Below are 25,826 nucleotides of genomic sequence, written 5' to 3'. Positions count from 1 at the left end.
GAAGGTGGTGTTGTTGGAAGTCAACAAATACAGATTTGTCACTTGTGTTCATGTGGGATAGACAAAGTACAGAACTTGGTGGTGTTAGAAGACAATATGTACAAATTGATGTTAAATTAATGGACCACAAACTTGACAAGTAAAAGTATGCATTGAATTCAATTGAATAACTAATGTAGTGAAATACAATTTTCCAAATTTTTGGGCACTGTGAATGCGGTCCGGAAATGGCGAGTACGTTTGCTCCGATTTGCAAACTGCGAACGCAGCCCCTGGTAGAGAGACTAGGTCGTCGAGAACAGAACCTCGCAGTGACATAAGTCACTAGAATAGATTATAAGAAGTACATATTGAATTCTGCTTCAATTCCTTTGTCTGAGGTGTTTTTCAATTAAATGTTTCACGGCTTTTCGCAATCATTGATTCTTAGTTCGTGTTAACTTAGTTATAAAATTTAATTGGTTTGATTATATTTCACTGCAGACTTTTTCGTTTAAATATAATTCCAAAAAGAAAAGGTATCATTGATATACAGTTTTTTTCTACAAAATGATTGTTATCGAAATTTCTAGAAATTACCAACAGTTCATAAAAACTGTTTCCATTAAGAATTTAAAATTTTAACTCTATTCATTTTTAAAAGCATCTTGTGTGCTTCTACCGTAGCCATAGAAGATGTTTTCGTTGTAAATTCTATCCTTTAAGCGGTATGTTCCATGTAACTTGTCCCAAATATCAAAATTAAATCCAAAATTTACGTGAAAAAACCTTCAAAATAAAATTTCATCGTTTACGTAAGAAATGTTTACAATATTTGGAATACTAACTCATGGTGATATTCATGGAATGTTGTAGAGGGCTGCCACGGCCAAATTGATTCCAGTATGACCCCCGAATGACCAAGGACGTTGTAATAGTACAAGTACAGAACATTTCCGACAAACACCGCTAAAATATGTAATAACACATTATAGTGGTTAAAGAGTTAATTTGGTTTCCATTCTCGAAACCTTTTACAAAACTAATTTTTGAGTTTTCCTTAACGTGCATACCCGTACAAAAATTTACGGCTGCATTTTTGCTGTTAATTAGATTTTTTAGAATCTGCAATATATTGCAAATAAACTGGAATATTCTGGAAAAATACTGGAATAAACCTGAAAAATGTTCAATTTCAGACAAAATTAAGGTGATTCCAGAGAGCAATGCAGAACATTTTAGACGTTTTGCAGAAAAAATATCTTCCGTTGGAAAACTCAGTACAACAGTATACAAAATTTAGCAACTCTAGAGTCATAAAATAGTAACCTTACAGCTAGAAAACAGAGGGGAAATAGTAACTCCCGTAAGAAATCAGGATGTTTGTAGGCTCATTACAAGTACTGTACCTTCCAAATATATTGTATGCATGTTACAGTCAGAAATTGCTAAGTTTGTAGGATAATTGCAGGCGTGTTTCGGATACTTTTTACGATAATTGCAGACGCGTTTCAGATACTTTTCAGGATCATCACAGGCGCGTTTCAGATACTTTTCAGGATCATCACAGACGCGTTTCAGATACTTTTCAGGATCATTACAGGCGCGTTTCAGATACTTTGTAGGAAAATTGCAGGAGCGTTTCATATAATTTTAGGACCATTACAGGCGCGTTTCATATACTTTTCAGGATCATTGCCGGCGCGTTTCATATACTTTGTAGGAAAATTGCAGGCGCGTTTTAGATACTTTTTTGGATCATTGCAGGCGCGTTTCAGATACTTTGTAGGATAATTGCAGCCGCGTTTCAGATGATTTGCAGGATCATTGCAGCCGCGTTTCAGATAATTTTTAGGATAGTTGCAGGCGCATGTCAGATAATTTTTAGGATAGTTTCAGGCGCATGTCAGATACTTTGCAGGATAAATGCAGGCGCTTTTCATATACTTCGTAGGAAAATTGCAGGCGCGTTTCAGATACTTTTCAGGATCATTACTGGCGTGTTTCAGATACTTTTAAGGACCATTACAGGCGCGTTTCAGATACGTTTAAGGACCATTACAGGCGCGTTTCAGATACTTTTAAGGACCATTACAGGCGCTTTTCAGATACGATAATTACAGGTGCTTTTCAGATACTTTTTAGGATAATGGCAGGTGCTTTTCAGATAATTTTTAGGATAACTGTAGGCGCGTTTTAGATACTTTTTAGAATAATTACAGGCTCTTTTCATATACTTTGTAGGATAATTGCAGGCGCTTTTCAAATACTTTGTAGGATAATTACAGGCGCGTTTCAGATACTTTGTAGGATAATTGCAGGTGCTTGTCAGATACTTTTCAGGATAATTGCAGGGTCATTGCAGCCGCGTTTCAGATACTTTGTAGGATAATTGCAGCCGCGTTTCAAATAATTTTTAGGATAGTTGCAGGCGCATGTCAGATAATTTTTAGGATAGTTGCAGGCGCATGTCAGATACTTTGCAGGATAAATGCAGGCGCTTTTCATATACTTTGTAGGAAAATAGCAGGCGCGTTTCAGATACTTTTCAGGATCATTACTGGCGCGTTTCAGATACTTTTACGGACCATTACAGGCGCGTTTCAGATACTTTAATTTGTACGATAATTGCAGGTGCTTTTCAGATGCTTTTTAGGATAATTTCAGGCGCGTTTCAGATACTTTTTAGGATAATTGCAGGCTCTTTTCATATACTTTGTAGGATAATTGCAGTTGCTTTTCATATACTTTGTAGGATAATTACAGGCGCGTTTCAGATACTTTGTAGGATAATTGCAGGCGCATTTCAGACACTTTTCAGGATAATTCCAGGAGCGTTTCATATACTTTGTAGGAAAATTGCAGGCGCGTTTCAGATACTTTTTAAGGATAATGGCAGGTGCTTTTCAGATAATTTTTAGGTTCATTGCAGCCGCACTTCAGATACTTCGTAGGATAATTACAGGCGCGTTTCAGATACTTTGTAGGATAATTGCAGGTACTTTTCAGAAATTTTTAGGATAATTGCAGGAGCATTTCAGATACTTCGTAGGATAATTGCAGGCGCTTTTCATATACTTTGTAGGATAATTGCAGGCGCTTTTCATATATTTTGTAGGAATATTGCAGGCGCTTTTCATATACTTTTTGGATCATTGCAGGCGCGTTTCAGATACTTTTTAGGATCATTGCAGGCGTATTTCGGATATTTTGTAGGATAATTGCAGGCGCGTTTCAGATACTTTTTAGATTAATTGAAGGCTCTTTTCATATACTTTGTAGGATAATTGCAGGTGCGTTTCAGATACTTTGTAGGAAAATTGCAGGCGCGTTTCAGATACTTTTTAAGGATAATGGCAGGTGCTTTTCAGATACTTTTTAGGTTCATTGCAGCCGCACTTCAGATACTTCGTAGGATAATTACAGGCGCGTTTCAGATACTTTGTAGGATAATTGCAGGTACTTTTCAGAAATTTTTAGGATAATTGCAGGAGCATTTCAGATACTTCGTAGGATAATTGCAGGCGCTTTTCATATACTTTGTAGGATAATTGCAGGCGCTTTTCATATATTTTGTAGGAATATTGCAGGCGCTTTTCATATACTTTTTAGGATCATTGCAGGCGTATTTCGGATACTTTGTAGGATAATTGCAGGCGCGTTTCAGATACTTTTTAAGGATAATGGCAGGTGCTTTTCAGATAATTTTTAGGTTCATTGCAGCCGCACTTCAGATACTTTGTAGGATAATTGCAGGTACTTTTCAGAAATTTTTAGGATAATTGCAGGAGCATTTCAGATACTTCGTAGGATAATTGCAGGCGCTTTTCATATATTTTGTAGGAATATTGCAGGCGCTTTTCATATACTTTTTTGGATCATTGCAGGCGCGTTTCAGATACTTTTTAGGATCATTGCAGGCGTATTTCGGATACTTTGTAGGATAATTGCAGGCGCGTTTCAGATACTTTTTAGATTAATTGAAGGCTCTTTTCATATACTTTGTAGGATAATTGGAGGTGCGTTTCAGATACTTTGTAGGATCATTGCAGCCGCGTTTCAGATACTTCGCAGGAGCATTTCAGATACTCTGTAGGATAATTGCAGGTGCGTTTCAGATACTTTGCAGGGTCATTGCAGCCGCGTTTCAGATTCTTTGTAGGATCATTGCAGGCGCGTTTCAGATACTTTGAAGGATAATTGCAGGCGCGATATAGATACTTTGTGGAATAATTGCAGACGCGTTTCAGATACTTCGCAGGATCATTGCAGGTGCATTTCAGATACATCGCAGGATCATTGCAGGTGGATTTCAGATTCTTTGTAGGGTTATTGCAGGTGCGTTTCAGATATTTTGTAGGATAATTGCAGGTGCATTTCAGATTCTTTGCAGGATCATTGCAGGCGCGTTTCATATGCTTTGCAGAGTCATTGCGGGTTGTCCTATCAATTATTGTGAATAGTAGCCTTATATACCCTAAATTTCCAAAAAAAAATTAAAGAGGCTTACGCTTGAGTTCAAACGTCAACAATAGCTATGTTTAAAATGATTTTAGGAATAAAGTTTCTTAAAACGATTTAACTAGAATTAAGGTAAATTAATGACGATTAAATTAATGAATATCATTTATATTTATTTAAATATTTAAAAATAGCCTCTAAATTGCGTCTCGACTTGGAGAGGTTTATTTTGGATTCCCAACTTGTACTCATCTCTTACAAAAATATTAAGCTGCAATTCATCTGAATACACGCTTTTCTGACTTGCTAAAGTAATATCTGAGATGGTCCAACTGTTTAGGTACATGTACATTAAGTTCTCACCACATCTAGATAAGAAGGTATTTTCGTCTATCTAACATCCACAACATACACACTCAAAGAACGTAATCGAAAAATTCTTTCAAACTTATAGCTAAAAACCGATTACAACTGAAGGGAAGGGTCCCGACAGGCTTGTTTTACGTCTATCCGCAACCAGGAAAACTGCTGTAAACTTATATGATAGCGCTAAAGTACTTTGGTTCGCAATTTCTTTCACATTTCGAGCGCCATGGTGATAGTAGATCTTGTCTTAATCGGTTTCTATCCACGCTTGTTTTTCGTGTACCCGGGGCCACAAACACACACATGCACACACACACAGAAAGCTAGGTCTGGTCTCAAAAACTGGAATAAAATCACTAAAATAAACTGAAATTAATTTTATTTACTTTTTTTGGATGAAAAATTGTTTTTCTACGACTTTTTACCTCAAATAGAAGTAACTCTTATTTTATTAGGTTTTGAATCTATAGAACTTGACTGCCAACACCTTTGAAAGCTAGGAATCCTTATGTTCTTAGCATTGGATACACCTTAAACATAACTGCATAAGTTCGTAAGATGTGTTCCATAAGTTTGTCACTGGTTACTTCATGAAGTGGTGTAGGTGAAACGTCATATTCTCGTAAAGCGACGCCTGTTGAGCCATTGTCAAAGGCTTAATAAGGCTAAATAGGAAGTTGGACTGCAAAACCGAGTGTATTCAATTCTCGCGTCATTCTCGAACTAGCTCTCAGTAAGTCTCTAGCATTACGAAGTATAGGCAGTGTCATACTTATTGAAACATATCTGATAAACTTATGATAACTGTATATACAATACTGGCCCATTTATGACCAAAAAATGTTTCAATTTTCTATCTTTTATGGTGGTTTAAATATTTTTAGGATCGAGACGTGACAGTATTAGATCAAAAGATTTTATTAAGATGAATGAGTAAAGCTTTTTTAAGATGCCTTTTTAGGCCTAACCAATTCTTTATTCAAATTTTAGAAAAATAAAAGCAGTAATATTAATGCCTAACAGAAGCAGATAAAAATTTAGGGTGCGCTCGAAGTTGACTTCCCGTACAAAAATTTTAATCTGTAATTCATCTGCATACGCGCTTTTTTTATCGCTACCACGCTGTAATAGGTATACATTAAGGCTACATTTCTGCAGCTCAAAAAACGGGAAAATTTCACAGCAATTCTAGAACTGCAAATTGACTGCCGTTTCTTCATTTTCTGTTTGTTAACTGTTAACTGTCTAGCCTGGCAGAAATATGCAGCGCAATTCTGCAAACGCTAAGCAAAAGTAGAAATACCAGCTGTTAGTTTAAAACTGTAATTTGACCGTTTTTTCTAGAGGGCCGGTAGGCCCTTCTAGATAAGATCCCACACCCTCCCGTAATGTTAAATGAAAATTCACAGATTTTCGCCGATTTTCCCATAGGAATAACATGGGGTTTTTGGTGCTCCTGTACATCGAATCATTTAAAAACTAAAGCGAAGTTACGTTTCGGAATACTTTCAAATTAACAAGTAACTATTCAAGGTGTGCCTTTTTCAAGTTTCATCAAAATTAATTAAGTCTAAGTATGTTAATTTAATTAAAAATGTAAGTACCTCAAAAGATTATTCTACAGCAGACGACGCTAATTGTTCATTACTCTACAGTAGACGACGCTAATTTGCCCTTTCACCGCCTTGAAACTTTAACTTGATATTTTTCAATAAATATAACACTATATTTATTAAAAATTTCTTTGGCGGGTCTATTTTTCGTTTAATTATGTGTCTCGGTTGAAATTATATACTTAAGATACCTTTTTAATTTATATTTTAGATGTTAGTTTCGACCAAGGCTTAAGTTGCCTTACTTAGGCCATGGATTTATAATAGAAGATTACGCTTCATGGATATTTCACTGTAGCCTTCAGTAAGGATCAGATGGATCAGTGTTGGAAATAAGGATTTTTTTTTTAAACTGGACCTGTGGCCTAGGTATTTTTATTAAAACAACTGGCCACGGTGCCACTCACTGTAAACGTACAAGGGCAGTGAACGCAATGTCATGGATAATTGTAATCGTAGAGTGGACTGTAAAAGATACGGATTTGATAGTTTAAAAATCGTGGCAGGATGTTGGTTTTGAAGTTGACTATTATGCTCGGGTTCTAAAACGAATTGTGAGCCGTATCTTATAAGAATTAGTAGAAGTGTAGAACCATTTTTAACCTCGTCCTAGAAGTGAAAAATTTCGCATTTCAGGCAAAAAATTGTTTTATAATAGATTAATACAAATGCAGACTGAAGGAACAGATATTATATAAAAAAGGACTTGGTTTGCCCAAGCCTGAAAAACAAATCGATAAGAGTTTTTTCCAGTTGACTGAAGCGCGGATATTTTATTTTTCTATATAATTTTAAAGACAATCCGTATTTTACTACTCTTTAGAATTTAATTCAATCTCCTGATTTTACTGGTAATGGATTTATTTCCTATAAATTAATTGAAATAAAAAATTACTTATCTCAGATTTTTCAACAATTCCATTTTCGTAAAATTTTATCCTGAAAAATCTGAGATAAGTAATTTTTTATTTCAATTAATTTATAGGAAATAAATCCATTACCAGTAAATTCAGGAGATTGAATTAAATTCTAAAGAGTAGTAAAATACGGATTGTCTTTAAAATTATATAGAAAAATAAAATATCCGCGCTTCAGTCAACTGGAAAAAACTCTTATCGATTTGTTTTTCAGGCTTGGGCAAACCAAGTCCTTTTTTATATAATATATAGATATGATACAGGTCTGCAAAAGTGATGGAAAAGTAGAAATCCAGCTGCTAATTTAGAACTGTAATTTGACCGTTTTAATAGACATGTTACAGGTCTGCAAAAGTGATAGAAAAGTAGAAATCCAGCTGCTAATTTAAAACTGCAATTCTACCACATTTATAGACATGTTACAGATCTGCAAAAGTGATGGAAAAGCAGAAATGCAGCTGCCAATTTAGAACTGTAATTGGACCTTTTTTTATAGACATGTTACATGTCTGCAAAAGTGATAGAAAAGTAGAAATCCAGCTGCTAATTTAAAACTGCAATTTGGCCACATTTATAGGCATGTTACAGGTCTGAAAGAGTGATTGAAAAGTAGAAATCTAGCTGCTAATTTAAAACTGCAATTTGACTACATTTAAAGACATGTTACAGGTCTGCAAAAGTGATGGAACAGTAGAAATACAGCTGCCAATTTAAAACTTTAATTTGACCTAAATTGACCATTTTTATAGACATGTTACAGGTCTGCAAAAGTGATGGAAAAGTAGAAATTCAGCTGCCAATTTAAAACTGTAATTTAACCACATTTAGAGAGATATTGCAGGTATTCAAAAGTAGGAAATTCTACTTTTGAATACCTGCAATATGTCTATAAATGTTGAATCGTTACAGTTTTAAATTGGAAGCTAGATTTCAACTTTCCCATAACTTTTGCAGACCTGTAACATGTGTATAAATGTGGTCAAATTGCAGTTTTAAATTGGCAGCTGGATATCTACTTTTCCATCACTTTTGCAGACCTGTAGTCTATATAAATGGTCAAATTACAGTTTTAAATAGGCAGCTGGATTTCTACTTTTCCACCGCTTTTTCAGACTTGTAACATGTCTATAAATATGGTCAAATTACAGTTTTAAATTGGCAGCTGGATTTCTACTTATCCATCACTTTTTCAGACTTGTAACATGTCTATAAATATGGTCAAATTGCAGTTTTAAATTGGCAGCTGGATTTCTACTTTTCCATCACTTTTTCAGACTTGTAACATGTCTATACATGTAGTCAAATTACAGTTTTAAACTAGCATCTGGTATTTCTACTTTTCTATCGCTTTTGCACACCTGTAACATGTCTATAAAAATGGTCAAATTACAGTTTTAAATTGGCAGCTGAATATCTACTTTTCCATAAGTTTTGCAGACCTGTAACATGTCTATAAATATGGTCATATTACAGTTTTAAAATGCCATCTGGATTTCTACTTTTCCATCACATTTGCAGGCCTGTAACATGTCTATAAATGTGGTCAAGTTGCAGTTTTAAACTAGCAGCTGGTATTTCTACTTTTTCATCACTTTTTCAGACTTGTAACATGTCTATAAATATGGTCAAATTGCAGTTTTAAATTGGCAGCTGGATTTCTACTTTTCCATCACTTTTTCAGACTTGTAACATGTCTATACATGTAGTCAAATTACAGTTTTAAACTAGCATCTGGTATTTCTACTTTTCTATCGCTTTTGCACACCTGTAACATGTCTATAAAAATGGTCAAATTACAGTTTTAAATTGGCAGCTGAATATCTACTTTTCCATCACTTTTGCAGACCTGTAACATGTCTATAAATATGGTCAAATTACAGTTTTAAATAGGCAGCTGGATTTCTACTTTTCCACCGCTTTTTCAGACTTGTAACATGTCTATAAATATGGTCAAATTACAGTTTTAAATTGGCAGCTGGATTTCTACTTATCCATCACTTTTTCAGACTTGTAACATGTCTATAAATATGGTCAAATTGCAGTTTTAAATTGGCAGCTGGATTTCTACTTTTCCATCACTTTTTCAGACTTGTAACATGTCTATACATGTAGTCAAATTACAGTTTTAAACTAGCATCTGGTATTTCTACTTTTCTATCGCTTTTGCACACCTGTAACATGTCTATAAAAATGGTCAAATTACAGTTTTAAATTGGCAGCTGAATATCTACTTTTCCATAAGTTTTGCAGACCTGTAACATGTCTATAAATATGGTCATATTACAGTTTTAAAATGCCATCTGGATTTCTACTTTTCCATCACATTTGCAGGCCTGTAACATGTCTATAAATGTGGTCAAGTTGCAGTTTTAAACTAGCAGCTGGTATTTCTACTTTTTCATCACTTTTTCAGACTTGTAACATGTCTATAAATATGGTCAAATTGCAGTTTTAAATTGGCAGCTGGATTTCTACTTTTCCATCACTTTTTCAGACTTGTAACATGTCTATACATGTAGTCAAATTACAGTTTTAAACTAGCATCTGGTATTTCTACTTTTCTATCGCTTTTGCACACCTGTAACATGTCTATAAAAATGGTCAAATTACAGTTTTAAATTGGCAGCTGAATATCTACTTTTCCATCACTTTTGCAGACCTGTAACATGTCTATAAATATGGTCAAATTACAGTTTTAAATAGGCAGCTGGATTTCTACTTTTCCACCGCTTTTTCAGACTTGTAACATGTCTATAAATATGGTCAAATTACAGTTTTAAATTGGCAGCTGGATTTCTACTTATCCATCACTTTTTCAGACTTGTAACATGTCTATAAATATGGTCAAATTGCAGTTTTAAATTGGCAGCTGGATTTCTACTTTTCCATCACTTTTTCAGACTTGTAACATGTCTATACATGTAGTCAAATTACAGTTTTAAACTAGCATCTGGTATTTCTACTTTTCTATCGCTTTTGCACACCTGTAACATGTCTATAAAAATGGTCAAATTACAGTTTTAAATTGGCAGCTGAATATCTACTTTTCCATAAGTTTTGCAGACCTGTAACATGTCTATAAATATGGTCATATTACAGTTTTAAAATGCCATCTGGATTTCTACTTTTCCATCACATTTGCAGGCCTGTAACATGTCTATAAATGTGGTCAAGTTGCAGTTTTAAACTAGCAGCTGGTATTTCTACTTTTTCATCACTTTTGCAGACCTGTAACATGTCAATAAATATAGTCAAATTGCAGTTTTAAATTGACAGCTGGATTTCTACTTTTTTATCACTTTTGCAGACTTGTAACATGTCTATACATGTAGTCAAATTACAGTTTTAAACTAGCATCTGGTATTTCTACTTTTCTATCGCTTTTGCACACCTGTAACATGTCTATAAAAATGGTCAAATTACAGTTTTAAATTGGCAGCTGAATATCTACTTTTCCATAAGTTTTGCAGACCTGTAACATGTCTATAAATGAGGTAAAATTACAGTTTTAAATTGGCATCTGGATTTCTACTTTTCCATCACATTTGCAGGCCTGTAACATGTCTATAAATGTGGTCAAGTTGCAGTTTTAAACTAGCAGCTGGTATTTCTACTTTTTCATCACTTTTGCAGACCTGTAACATGTCAATAAATATAGTCAAATTGCAGTTTTAAATTGGCAGCTGGATTTCTACTTTTCCATCACTTTTGCAGAACTATAACATGTCTATAACTGTGGTCAAATTACAGTTTTAAACTAGCAGCTGTTATTTCTACTTTTGCATCGCGTTTGCAGAATCGCGCTGCATATTTCTGCCAATACAGACAATTAACAGATAATAAACAGAAAATGTAGAAACGGCAGACAATTTGCAGTTCTGGAATTTCTGTGAAATTTTCGCGTTTTTCGAGCTGCAGAAAATGTAGCCTTAATTTATACCTATTACAGCGTGGTAGCGATAAAAAAGCGCGTATGCAGATGAATTACAGCTTAAAATTTTTGTACGGGTACTTACACCAATGGATGGGAATGAGAAAAATTGGCGAAAAAATACATAACTTGTAAGTCAACATTTCAATTGGATTCATTGCTGTGGATGCGAATGGCGTGGGTTGTTTGTAACGGTGATGCCATTTTTGAATATGCTTGTACAACAGTGGAAAATGCATCATTCTATGAGCATAGTACAGACATAGTTCCTAAAAATAAAAAGTATTATAATAAATAGGTAAAAAAAACTTTTTAAGGTAAAGCCCATAAGATTATTTTCGTTCAATTGATTTCTACTATAATAAAATTAATTGAATTAAAAATAGTGATGAATGAGACTTTTCTACAGAACATTTAACATAATTCTTCTGCTATAAATTTTAAATGCACTTCTTACCGTTAACAAAGAAAGACATGGAATCGATAATATATAGTAAATCCATCCCATCTCGGATATTGTATAATAGAGCGTTGAGTACCCTCCGTTTCCGATATAACAGGATAACACTCCCGATACGCATGAAACGAAAGTTAGAACCAACATGCCTGACAGTATAGCGTGCTTCTCGTCTTGCCAAGACATGAACTTTTTCGGTTGGCATTTCCATAATTCAGGGCAGTGTCTTTGTCTAATGTAAAAATACCTAAGCTAATGTTTAGATCTTCAGATGATTCATGCCGCAAAGTGAAGATGTAAAAGTCTTACCAATGAATGAAAAAACTAATAGGGAAATATACAGCATACGCAGCCGTAATGCTTCCAAGTATATAAATTGGAAGTCCCTTGAATACATCTATATTGTTAGTTTCAACACCACTATTCTGATCAGCAGCGAACTGTCTTTGGAAACCAATGTAAACCAGAAGCCAGTTACCTATATTTCAAATAAATTAAAAACTAACATTATATGCTTATTATTTGAAATACTATAAAAGACATTTTAATGAATGTATATTCGGAGTAAGATTAAAGGAAAGGAAACACGTTAAATTTTAGAAGTGTTAAAGTAAATGTTGTTTATCGAAAGTCATGCCAATTAGGCAGTGTTCAGCGATATCTGGATAAAGGTACTTAAAATACCAATGTGGATCCGTTTTTAATAATTCTAGTTTTAAGTAGACCTTATAAATAGATAGGTACTACCTGATCAAACTACCATGTATGTAAATAACATACAGTATCTATACATTTCATCTATACCTACAATCACTTACAACAAGTTGGGAAACCAAAATAAACCTCTCCGAGTCGAGACTAGGGCTATCTACCTAATTAAGAGGTTTTTCAATAAATAATTAAATGAATGTAATTGATATTAATTATTTTAATCGTCAGTAATTTACCTTAATTTTATTTAAGTCGTTTTAATAAACGTTATTCCTAAAACCATTTTAAACATAGCTATTGTTAACTTTTCAATTCTAGTGAACACCTAGGTCAAGGAACTTTTTTCCAAGTACAACACAATGTACAGCCGCCGTCGAACGGGACTATAGTTCTAGGGGTCAAATTCAAACACCAAGGCGTAATCGATTGGACGATAATATGTTCAAATATAACTAAAATATGGTAGAATTACGCATATAATAATCGAACAACTTTGCAATGTTAAACAATTAAAGGCCGACTTCCATCGAAAAGAGTTCTAGCGAACTGAAAACCGAGCATCGAGACTAACAATGGAGTGACAGTGCCGATTTTAGAATCCCCGCTGCGGTAAAAATGGAAGGGTTCTAGCTAACTGAAAGCCGTGCAATGTGGTTCTAGCGAACTGGAGATACAAAATAGAAAGGGGGAAAGCAAAAATTCGAGAGGAAATAAGTTTAAAAGGATTTCTATTGTTAATCTTCAGTTCGCTAGAACCACATTGCACGGCTTTCGGTTAGCTAGAACCCTTCCAACTTTTGACCCAGCGGGGCTTCGAAAATCGGCACGGTCGCTTCATTGTTAGTCTCGATGCTCGGTTTTCAGTTCGCTAGAACCCTTTTCGCTGGAAGTCGGCCTTTAAGTAATGGAAAATTTGAAGCGGCGAAACACATGATTTCCTACTCCATTATTAATTTGATTGCACAAACCTATTGTGGTAACCATTAAAACGAAAAAAGTACCCTCATCCTCTCTAGAGACTCAAAGCATAATATCGTTTACGAAAAATATCTTTGTTCTAGTACAAAGTGTTCCAAGAGGAATCCAGACTTCTCCACCCTAAGAGTAATGCGTATAAAGATCCGAGGTGTTTCCGAAACGTCTGAATTATGTGGGGTGTTCTTTGGGCGATTTCGAGTCGAAAACGTCCTATAACATTTTGACGTTCGGACTATTGTTTTAAGTTAAGTTTGGAAAGATAAACGAATGACTCCCCAATTTCCATTAAAGGGATAGGATCAACGTTTTCCGACTAGTACAAGATGAGGGCAGTTTTAGGTAAAAAAATGTGCCTAAAATTATGTGTGCCAAAAAAAAATCGAATTAAAACGTTTAAAATTAAGAAAAGTAAGTTAGATATTTTGAAATTCAAACTAGCCGCGAAATACCGCCCAACTTGTTTTTCACACTATGACGTTGCAAATGTCTCTTGATTCATTGGTTGTTTGGAAATAGGAGAATGTAGGGGAACTCAAGTTGAGGATAGTAGGTTTTTTTTCCGTCGTCTGCTACAGGAGCCAAATAGAAAATGTCATCGTCGACGTCGAGTCGTAGCTCGGAATCCGAAATATCAGACGGGCCTGACTCTATAGTAGAATCCGATAGTTTAGACTCGGTTGAATCTTTCGAAATTCGTGAGTCAAGTGCGGAAAATTCAAATTCGGATAATGATGGTCAGGAAGAATTTGGTATTCAACCTTACCAATTTTAGCCTTTGCTTCCGGGAGAGCCTGCTGTGGAAGGCGAAAACTTGCCTGCGATGGAAGTCAAAAACAACGCACTTTCTACGACATGTTGGCAAAGGCTTAGTTTCCATGATCGATTTTTTTTATTCTAAGTGGCCCTAAATTCAAGCTTTTAAGATTTATTTTTCTAATTAAATATGCTAAACCTCTTACTTAAACGATTTAATTGCTATGAAACTATTTAGCTTCTTTCACGCCTCTCAAAACACGTAAATCGAAATAAAAGTTAAGGCCAAGTTTATTTGTGATCCACAAGTGAAATAGTATGAAAACTACTGTTAGTCGTAAAGCTACCATATCTTCAAATAAGAGGAGCGTATGGAGGGGTGGGTAGATGTTTCAACCGTGTTTTTGCCAAACGACGCAGGAGGGGGTAGTGATCGGAGCAGTCCCAAAAAACAATACTTTTAAAAATTAATTAAAAATAGTTAAGTTATTAAAAGTATCAATATATATATATTTTTGAAAACGTAATTTTAGGTTCTATCTGATTTTAAAATATGAAATCTTTTCATTAGTAGCCAAAACATCGATTCTATCCCTTTAAGAAGCTGAAAGACAATGCTAATTATTCATTTAAGGGATCACCCGCAAAATACTTTAATCATAGCTTGAAAATGGTGGCCCGGATGTCAAAATATCATGGAATTTTTTTGACTGAAAATTGACTAAAGAACAGCCCTATAAATTCTTAAAGTCGTTCCAGAAACACCCTGTATTGTAAAATTAAACCTCGAGGAATCTCATGGCATTTCTGTTTTAGTACAGGAAAAATAGGTTTTAACCCGCAACAAATTGAAACAAAGCTGAAAATTTCAGATCTTATAGATTTTTGGGCCCTCTTTAACGTGGTGTGGTCTCCCACACTCTCCCATTGGAGGAATTACCGCCATATTGGAAAATGGCGGACAAAATCGAGAAAACGTTTAACAACTCCGGTTCTACTTAACCGATTAACACGTAATTAGGCTTCAATTGTAGATCACCTTCAAACACATAATTCACCTCTTAAGATATTTTGTCCTACAACTAACCGGAAGTTCACAATCTGACCCTGAAGATTAGCCTCATATAAAAAATGGGGATTTAAAGCATTTATGGTTTCTATTTTCAGAATAAGTTTCCAAAATTAAACATATAGTTCCTATTACTGACAAATTTTGTTTCTTTTCTGACCGGAGCTATAATGTATAGTATGGGAGAGGGTAAAACAGCCTTTGTACTATCATAAAACTAAATGTTTTAATATATACCATTGTTCGCCCACACTTGTCAATACGGCTAAAGTTGAGTTAAAGCGTGTGAAACAAAGTTGACATAACCAAGTGTATACTTTCAATGAAGATGAGCTTTTGAATTAGCTTCTCTTCCACCAACAAGTGCGGCAGCAAAGCAGTATTCAAATAGAGTTTATCGCAAAGTTCAAACGTGGCTTGGAAGCAGCCTAAATGCTAGAGAATGGGGTTGGAGACAAATAGGATCTGAACTGAAATATGAATGCGGTAAAACTGGTCCAGTCTGTTCTTCAATTTGTAGACAATGCAATGGAGTATCTTGTTCAAATGAACATAGAGATTTTGAGGCTCAGCCTCAAGTAGAGGACTATGATTAAACTTAAGCTTAACCAATATTGATAAATATACTAATATACAAGTTGGTAAACCAAAATAAACCTCTCCGATACCAGACGCAATTAAGAGGTTATTCTTAAATAATTAAGAAAATATAACTGATATTAATTGCTTTAGTCGTCAGTAGTTTAACGTAATTCTACTGAAGTCGTTTTAAGAAACTTAATTCCTAAAATAATTTTAAACATAGCTATTGTTGACGTTTGAATTCTAGCGTATGCCTCTTTAACAATTTTTCGAAAGTTTAGGGTATATAAGGCGATTGATTCACAATAAATGATAAGAAATCCGCAATTGCATGAACCTTTGGTTGAAGCCCTGCAATTGGGAGGCTAGACGTTTCTCGTAACCCTAGCCGATCGCCACTCACTTCTTGATTCTAACGTTGGGAGTAGAAGCCAAAAATTACTGCGAACACGTTTTGCTCCGATTTGCCAACTGCGGACGCAGTGACCGACACACAGACAGATAGACACCCCCCACACACACGTCCAGTATAATACCTCTCCGTGACGTCATCGTCACTTAAAGAGGTAAAAATATAATGGGAATAATATATTTTAGGTTTAAAACCCTCTTTGCATTTATTTCGCTTGAAACCGTTTCGAAATACTCGAAAATTAGATTTGCCTTAACTTCCGGGCTGGATTGTGAACTTCCGTTTAGTTGTTGGACAACATATCTTTAGGATAAATTATGTGTTTGAAAGTAATCTACAATTGAAGCCTAATAACTTGTTAATCGGGTTAGTAGAACCAGAGTTATTAATTTTTTCTCGATTTTGGAAATGTATTCTGAATATAGAAACCATAAAATGCTTTAAATTCCCATTTTTATTTGAGGCTAATCTTCAGAGTCAGATTGTGAACTTCCAGTTAGTTGTAGGACAAAATATCTTAAGAGATGAATTATGTGTTTGAAGGTGATCTACAATTGAAGCCTAATTACGTGTTAATCGGTTAAGTAGAACCGGAGTTATTAAACGTTTTCTCGATTTTGTCCGCCATTTTCCAATATGGCGGAAATTCCTCCAATGGGAGAGTGTGGGAGACCACACCACGTTAAAGAGCGCCCAAAAATCTATAAGATCTGAAATTTTCAGCTTTGTTTCAATTTGTTGCGGGTTCCCTCTGTTTTTGAGCTAAAATGACTGTACTATTTGCTAAAACTCCGTTATCCACATGAAATATACTTCAATCATAGGCTCGAGGAAGCTTCGTGCATAAATTGTAGTTTCCACACACACGCGTACAGTAGCTTGCCGAAGTGCAAATGCTGTTAAATGACATTTTGTGTATTTGTATATCCTAAGTAGGTTCCAAGTTTAACAGATGTGCCTATGCATCTGTTTTTTGGTATCTTGTATATAGATGGGTCATTTCATATGGTTTCACCTAGGCATGCCACCATGTGTCGGCCGATCCTAATAAAAGTTGGCACACTTGCAGCTATGCTTAAATAACTACGATTTCCAGATTTTCAGGTGAAACTAAAAATAAATGAATTTTTAGAAAGGTTTTGAGTAAACCCCCGCGAACTCACGTGATATTTTGGATATGTTTATGAAATTTTACACACATGCTATAAAAGGCGAGGAATCCGACCGTCATCTTGAAAAATGTCTATCTTTTTTAGAACTTTTATTATAAATTAATTAATAATTAGTGGGGGGGGTCTAACACTGTGACGCGTAACGGCAAGTGGCCCAACTTAAAAAAAAATTTAGCTTTTTCGAGACCCCAAGGGCGTATCGTTCACCTCCTTTATGATTGGTTTGGTGTTTTTGTCTCCCCTTTAACTGGTAACAAAAAACAAAATTTCAAATTTTGGGAATTTTTAAATTCTTTTATTATGACAAAAGCTATCTTTAAATTCAAAAGCCAATGTGAATGTATGAAATATTTGATAATTTTGAGGGTTTTAATGTTTTATACATATGACGTAGCTAAGCAAAGCAAGTAAAACGTTCCTTGATTTTTTTTTCATCGGCCTTTTTTAAATGAAACGTTTTCGTCTTGCCAATACATACTGGACTCGACAAAATACAAAGAATATTTTGTAGTGGTACAAAACATTTATCTTCTTTCTTAGGCCACTGAAGAGAAAGAGGGTTAACCGAATGTTTCATAAAGTTTAGTAGAAAATCGTTCTCTTCGTAGATTTTCTGCTCGATGAGAGCCACATACATTCTTTATCATAAACTGCGGCAACATATTGTCCTACAGAAATGTCATCAAATGAAACAGCTATGGATTCTGGACCTGAAGAATCAACTTTTACTGTTGTACTGAAGTCATCGAAAGATAATCTGAACATACTTAATTCGGTAGTTGTGAGAGGTGAAAATTTGTGATGAGATCTGGTACCAACAATTGTCGATACAGTTGAAAGTCGTCCTGAAATATTTTCCTTGTGATTGCCAACAGCTGCTTTGGATACATAGATGAACTTCACTGATGTAACATTTTTGTTGGCCCATTCAAAGAATTGTATCGGCGTTAGTATCTCATTGTTAACGGTTTCTTGTAATGAAGCTCTTGTAACTAGTCGTTTCACTGTTCACCCTATTCCATCGCAAGGGCTTTTCCCATGGCTAGTGGCAAAAAAGTTCCACTCCACAGTTAAATTGAAATCCGTCTGATGGTGGCACAGATTCAAAAGGTTTTTGCAATTTTTATATTGCGACGCAGCACCATCACTAAAGTAGTGGATATGTTCCAAATTTGGTATAGTTGTTTTGAGAAACTCCTGATAAACTTTCAGGAAATAATGGACAGTTGTTGCTCCATGGTCAGTTTCGTCACTAACAATGCAAAAACTTACGCATTTCAAAGAGTTTTCTGTATCGCAGAGATAATAGGTGACAAAAGGGTGGATAGTAGCTTGGGTAGTTTCCCAATGAAAACCCTGAACAGCATCTTGAACTACAAATGAATAGTTTTCCGCATAGTCCATTAGGGTTATAGCATGATTTCTCGGCAGGTTTTCCTTTAATTTTCTCAAGTAGAGGGCTTGCGATTTAGCAACGAAATGATGCTCTAGGACTTTCAGTAAAGAGTTTGAAAAGTCTTCAATAAATTCGCTGACTGACTGCGTCAGCTCTTGAAGCCTTGTTTGTCCATTTTGATTCAACCACTGTTTAAAGCAAACCTTGTCATCCTGGTCACTGCCATCCTCAGCAAAAAGGGATTCTAAATAGGTGATGAAATGCTCCTTTCCAGGGCAATCATCAATCTTTGCAACATGCATTTCCTGCTTTCTGCTGAACAAACAAACTGGAGCATTACATCCTTGTACGTTTCTCGCCTCGGTAAAGCCGTTGTTTTAAGTTTCAAATTCTGGTGAATTTCACAAACACAAACGTTGTGAATTCCCCGTGATGCAACAGTAACACACCATTTAGGGCGTAGTTCGAAAAATTTAGAAAAGCCCACTTTTAAATCAGGATTCCTCTCTTTAAATTGAATATATATTTCTCGAATATTAGCAAGTAGGAGGCGTTTCGGTTTTTTGCTTTTGAATTTTCACTCCGTCTACTCGCACTGACACAAACTCCTTTATGCCGGGACACATTCTAGAAATTTCATCATCCTGGTAGAATGATATTATTTTGTTTACGGTGTCATCACTAACAGAGTGTCCCTTCTTTTTGGAAATGTCCGGAAGAATGCCGTATTCTAATTTCAGTTGACGTGACTTCTTTGCAGTATATTCACTCACGTGGAATTCGTCACGGATTTGTGATATAGACCACGACATTGGGATCAAAGTTAAAAGTTTGCATTTCTCAAGCTGAGGTAAAGTGTCAACTTTGGCTTTAATTTCAACTATCAGACTTTGAAAATCATCTTTAATGGAGTTATTCGGATCACACACATCCTCTGAAACGTTTAACGCTTCAGCAACTTTGATTTTAACTCCTTCTACTGCCTCCTGTACTTTCCTTTTAGCATAAGCTGACCTTTGATGTTTAGCAATTCCATGAAGTTTTAGAGGGCTGGTATTAATTAAACACAAAGTTTCGTTTAACTCGTCTATTTTTGAAGTAGAAGCCGGACATATTTCCATTGAGTCACAATCAAGAGCGTCTGTGCTAGTACTTGACTGACTTGCAGGAAGGGAACTCGTTGTTAATTCATTGAATATTAAGCAACAATTTCGACAGAGTTTCTCTCCTGGTTTCACATCTTTATTAGTCTTATCTGAGAGTAGTCTAGCTTCCTCAATGGATAGGATCTTCTTTAAACAGCCTTTTTATGCATAAATTAAAAACATGTGTTTAAATTAATAGGTACATGAACTCCTCAATGTATAAATTTTACATACTAGAAACGGATTTTGTATGCTTTTGAAAAGGATTACAGCATTTCTTCTGGTGATCGGAGTATTTTCTTAGCAGCATTGCATGATGAGGTAGGATTTTACTTTACCTAACTAACTCAACCAACACTTGATTCTGACTAATTAGGCCACGGGGAGTTCGAAAAAAATAGTGAAAAAATTCTAAACCCGCCGCAAGTTGGTCAAAAAAGTTTTTGAAAATTTGAAAATTGCATGCACTTACCGCCATTAAGACCACTACGCGCCTAAACGCATTCAGCCCTCGATCTTGAAAAACTATGTAAATATAATAACAAATGAAGATAAACCACAATATTTTGGAAAAGGCGTAACATTATTTGGGAAATAAATGAAGATAAACAAATGTTACGCCTTTTCCAAAATATTGTGGTTTATCTTCATTTACTTCCCAAATTATATTATACCTTTTCCAAAATATTGTGGTTTATCTTCATTTACTTCCCAAATTATATTATACCTTTTCCAAAATATTGTGGTTTATCTTCTTTTATTTCCCAAATAATGTTACGCCTTTTCCAAAATATTGTGGTTTATCTTCATTTGTTATTATATTTACCCCCCCCCCCGGGTAGTTTTTCAAGATCGAGGGCAGAATGCGTTTAGGCGTGTAGCTAAGTACATGCAATTTTGAAATTTTCAAAAAAACGTTTGACCAACTTGCGGCGGGTTTAGAATTTTTTCACTATTTTTTTCGAACTCCCCGTGGCCTAATTAGTCAGAATCAAGTGTTGGTTGAGTTAGTTAGGTAAAGTAAAATCCACCAACTTGCGGCGGCCAAATAATTTTTTAACTATTTTTTTCGGACTCCTCATAGTCTAATTAACTAGAAATCATTGTTAGTTGGGTGGGTCACGTAAAGTGCAATCCTACCAAACAGCCTTTTTATGCATAAATTAAAAACATGTGTTTAAATTAATAGGTACATGAACTCCTCAAAATATAAATTTTACATACTAGAAACGGATTTTGTATGCTTTTGAAAAGGATTGCAGCATTTCTTCTGGTGATCGGAGTATTTTCTTAGCAGCATTGCATGAGGATGATAACAAACGCATTTAATAAGGTTCGACTCAATACCTGATCTTTGACTAATAAGAATTTGACTCTCGAGATCTAAATAGTTGAATTCATAAAATCCTTTTGTTTTACACTGACTTAATTTATGACATTCTTCGTTTCCATATTCACCGAGAGAACATTGTTTAAAATTGGTTTCTTCGCCTAACTGATTAGCCTCCATCTCCGAACGAGTTTCAAATTTTTTCTCAGTTCTTAGGAACTTTAATACAGAATCTCGAGCAGACGACAAAAACAAACTAAGAGAGCTAGATATAAGAGTTCTTATAAATTAAGATGAAGCACATATTTTGAAATTTTGTTTTTTGTTACCAGTTAAAGGGGAGACAAAAACACCAAACCAATCATAAAGGAGGTGAAAGATACGCCCTTGGGGTCTCGAAAAAAGCCTAAATATTTTTTTTTAAGTTGGGCCACTTGCCGTTACGCGTCACAGTGTTAGACCCCCCACTAATTATTAATTAATTTATAATAAAAGTTCTAAAAAAGATAGACATTTTTCAAGATGACGGTCGGATTCCTCGTCTTTTATAGCATATGTGTGTATAATTTCATAAACATGTCCAAAAAATCAACTGAGTTATGGTTACTTTTGCCAGGGCCCAAAAATGTTTCGCGGACACTGCAGAAATCGCGGGGGTTTACTCAAAACCTTTCTTAAAATTCATTTATTTTTAGTTTCACCTGAAAATCTGGAAATCGTAGTTATTTAAGCATAGCTGCAAGTGTGCCAACTTTTATTAGGATCGGCCGACACATGGTGGCATGCCTAGGTGAAACCATATGGAATGACCCAGATGCGATAGCACTGAACATTGCAATTACGTGCAGTTTTAGAAAAAAATCTACCAGTAGCTCATCTATAGTGAAACCGACGCTGGCTTTGACACAAAACTGGGCCTTTAAATTTATTTATCGTATATTTTGGACAAGGACACATTTTCACTCAGGGTAGGCATGATATAGAATCACCCATCGAGAAATATCTACCTTTTCTTTTAATTTCATTTTTATTCATTTAGATAAGACCATTTTGCACATAAAAGAAATATCGTCATAAGAGTTTTAATGTTTTATTTTATGCAACTTTTATCAACGAGTGAATGACCTTCAGGTTGTATAATAGACACAGAAAACAATTTGTTTTTTGTAAACAGAGGACACCACTTTATTTATAAAATTTACATTACCATTGACTGCAATCCCTGATCCAATAATGATTATAGAAGCAACTACAAAACTTGATACGTTACAAACATTAAAAATAGACGAAACTCGCTCAAAAACTGAATAAAATTTCTGTTGGGCAACATCAAATTTATTTAAATTTTGAGTTTCTATTCTATAAAAGGGCTTCATATTCAACGTGATTCTGGTTGACGTCTCTAGATCTAGGAAATTTCGGGTTATGAGATATGGAAAAGATAAGGCCTAAAATTTCTTGTAACTACTAACGCAAAAGGTTATTGCTTTCTGAAAAAGCGTTAGCTAAATAACTTGCGAGAACACAAGTTATCTGTTCCTTTATAATAGAAGGGACGGTTTCATTTTATTCGAAGATAAACAATTATATGGTATAGTGACGACGTACACTAGGCGTAGGCGAAACTAGAAAAAAATTTCAATATGGCCTGGAGATAGTCAGTTTTTAGCCACATCGTATCTCTTTATTACGGTGAGACTCTTAGTTTGAATTACCCTGTAATAGAGTTATAGTAGTGACAAATATTTCGTTCGTCTTTGAAAGGATATTTATTGGTGAGGTGGTATTTTTCGTTTTTTTTATTAAAGGGAGATATTTATTGTAGTAAGGTTAAGCACTGAATTGAATTGTGGTAGTAAGGTTCAGAACTGAATGGAATTGTGGTAGTAAGGTTGAGCACCGACTTGTTTTTTGGTAGAATGTAGGTTAAATATTGTGAATTGTGACATTAGTGGGCTCGTTTGCCGAGAAAAAAGGTTATGGCTTAATCTAAATGGGATATGTCATTCTCCCTTAAAAGTTTCTCACACCCGTCGACAAAAAGGATTTTACGCTTTCAATACTTCTCCTATATTTCAAAATTCAATGAAAGCAAAAGAAAGTATATACTGCCGGCCGAGTTTATTACGAGCTCAATAGTTACTTGCAATTTGTCCGAAATCTCGAAGAACTTTAAAAGCATAATCAAGTACATATGGCCCCGTAAAGAAGAAGTGTGATTCTTTCCTCATTTATTTTACAGCTATTAAGGGTTGCAGTTGCACATTGTGATCATAGAACAACAAATAAGTGTACCAAAACAAATCATAAAATTTTCTAGAAAAAAAACCATAAACTAATGTGTATAACTCAGGGTTGGCAAAAATCCGGATAATTTGAATAAAATCCAGACCAGTGGTTTTTATTGGATTAAACCGGATTTTATTGGATTTATCCGGATTTTTTAAAAAAACGAGTGATTTTAGGTTTTTTTGGAGGCAAAGTACTTCGGTTTAGCTCTTATTTGAGCTTTGGGGCACTCCCCGACCCCTAGCCCCGGTTCCAATACAAAATCGTCTTCCAGTTTAACTGCTAAAGTGTTTTCATGAAATCTATTTGCTTCCTGAGTGCACGAGCCTAACACTAGCGCAGCTCCAGTGGATCCCTTACAAGGGGACTTTCCTTCTAAACTCCGGGTTTGGCTTGGCAAAGGCTAGTGGGCGGGATTTATACATGCACGTATAAATCCCGCCCACAAATGCCTCTAGCTTTCCCAAGACAAAACTGGAGTTCGTAAGGAAAGTCAACTATGCTTTAAGTTCGAGTAATACTGGTAATATATTGTAAGCTGTAACTGGACAGTAACTGCTAACATAACTATTAGTTTTATCATTTATAATAAGTAATCTTTAGTTATCGCTTCATATATTTTTACCTTGTTTCTGGTTGTATTTTAATTATTTTTATGGCACAAAATTGATTTTCCCCATTCATAATTAAGCCGGATATTTTAGGTGGATTTTTTAAGTGGATTAATCCGGATTAAACCAGGTGGTTTAAACCGGACTGGATAGGTAGTTGCCAACCCTGGTATAACTAATGTATATAAATTATTAGCTCTTTGGTGATTGAGCTAACTCATCGACGTCAAATTTTTCCTATTGTACCCTTTTTCGCGTTACCGGTTTTGATGTCATGATGCTCAGCACTTGCTCACAAAAACCATTTGAAGGAAATAGTTCTTTAGACACATCGTATATACATAAGATTGGCTGTAAGTTAGCCCTGTGTGTTGAAAAAGAGGAGTTACTTCCGTTAATTTTAAATAGTAATTCTCGAAACCACCCCTAGGCGGCGCGGGCTTTTAGTTGTACTGGCAATAAATTGTTTGTAATATTTAAAGTCTCCTACACTGACACGGAGATTCGAACAGCAGACCTTTGTATCGCCCACCCGAAACTATACTGCCTCGCCTAAAGACATATAAGTGGGTAATATGTTTTCTGGTACAATATTACTATAAATGCACCGGTCTTATCTAAACAAATGTTCAATATCAGTATTTATAACAAGAAATATTTCAATAAATGAAATTTAATAGTCATAACAGATAAAATTATCACATAAAATGAAAGCTGTTACATAGAGAAATAAACGTAACCACTTTATCTATATAACGATTTTTAGACATAGGCTTATCTTATCTAAGGCTCCCCTTCAGCACAACGGAGCGGAGCCTCCGAAATGAACTAGGCCCATGCATGTCAAATTTTATGTGGCTAAATATCCAGTTTGTTAAGGAAAATATTTTCACCATAGATGGCGCTCATTTTACCGTTGTGACAGGGGTCTTCCTTAAATTATCGTTGATATTTTAGGGGTCAGTCATAAAATTTTCATGATAGAGCAAAGTTTCATTCTAAAATTAACGTAAATGTTTTTGGTGCTATTAACTTTTTATTGCATCTTTGGTTAGATTGTATAGATGACAGCAAAATTAAGTATTTTAATTTAGAATTGCTATTTTTAATAAAACGAAACTTGTTGAAGTTGAAAAATCAGTTTTATTTTCATACTTTCATAACTTTCCTGCATAAAGGTTTACCTTTTGTTTTTTTAACCTTTTCTATTCGATCAGTTACATCTTTAGCATGGTTGTTTAAATAAAATTAGATGTTAAATTATTTCAATTAAAATAATTCAGTAAGAGTAATAAAAACGTATACTTACAATCCGCGACCTTGGCCCAAATACTTAAGCAGTCGACAGGGTCACGGGGTTGAACTTTGTTTATTTTACGGCCGTGTAAGCGCCCCAAGCGGGAAAACACTGCGAACTAAATAAGTTAAAAAAAATATTCTCGCTTCGTCACACGCATGGGCCTAGTTCATTTATAAAAAATATCGCTTTAATGAAAACGGTTGCTCGCGTAGTGGGTGCGAGAATTTTTAACTTTTCTCGCACCCGCTCAACTTTCCCTCAACACGCGCCTTCGAAAACGCACCATTAGATCGTGACGTAGTTTATGGACGGTCCCTTTGACAGGAAAATTTGTAGAACGTTGTCCACTGAAAT

At 35.0% G+C, this 25,826-nt stretch overlaps 2 protein-coding genes across 4 annotated transcripts; both read right to left on the bottom strand.

Annotated features, from left to right (window-relative positions):
- Positions 1-626: 626 nt before the first annotated feature.
- LOC149707831 (uncharacterized) lies at positions 627-21,505 on the bottom strand. 3 transcript variants are annotated; one of them, XM_089864119.1, is made up of 7 exons: positions 21,401-21,505; positions 21,167-21,325; positions 12,034-12,202; positions 11,725-11,971; positions 11,353-11,536; positions 828-948; positions 627-768 (listed from the first exon to the last, which is right to left on the bottom strand). In XM_089864119.1, exons 1-7 carry the CDS (start codon positions 21,450-21,452, stop codon positions 627-629), a joined length of 1,074 nt encoding a protein of 357 aa, XP_089720245.1. In that variant the 5' UTR covers positions 21,453-21,505. The 3 variants fall into 3 exon arrangements, with proteins under 3 accessions (XP_089720245.1, XP_089720244.1, XP_089720246.1); XM_089864118.1 differs by having other exon boundaries at positions 21,167-21,505; XM_089864120.1 differs by lacking the exons at positions 21,167-21,325; positions 21,401-21,505 and adding an exon at positions 18,221-18,338.
- Positions 19,326-20,754, bottom strand: LOC149707832 (uncharacterized). The gene is made up of 2 exons (XM_089864121.1): positions 20,177-20,754; positions 19,326-20,100 (listed from the first exon to the last, which is right to left on the bottom strand). The coding sequence occupies exons 1-2, from the start codon at positions 20,250-20,252 to the stop codon at positions 19,334-19,336; spliced, it is 843 nt and encodes a 280-aa protein (XP_089720247.1). The 5' UTR covers positions 20,253-20,754; the 3' UTR covers positions 19,326-19,333.
- Positions 21,506-25,826: the final 4,321 nt, after the last annotated feature.

The sequence above is a fragment of the Phalangium opilio genome, unplaced genomic scaffold, assembly GCF_054372755.1.
Source record: "Phalangium opilio isolate 3A_F unplaced genomic scaffold, DU_Popi_V2 ptg000013l_1, whole genome shotgun sequence".
NCBI classification, from domain to species: domain Eukaryota; kingdom Metazoa; phylum Arthropoda; class Arachnida; order Opiliones; family Phalangiidae; genus Phalangium; species Phalangium opilio.
Note: the sequence above shows the minus strand (reverse complement) of the source record. Positions and strands in the feature narration are given on the sequence as shown.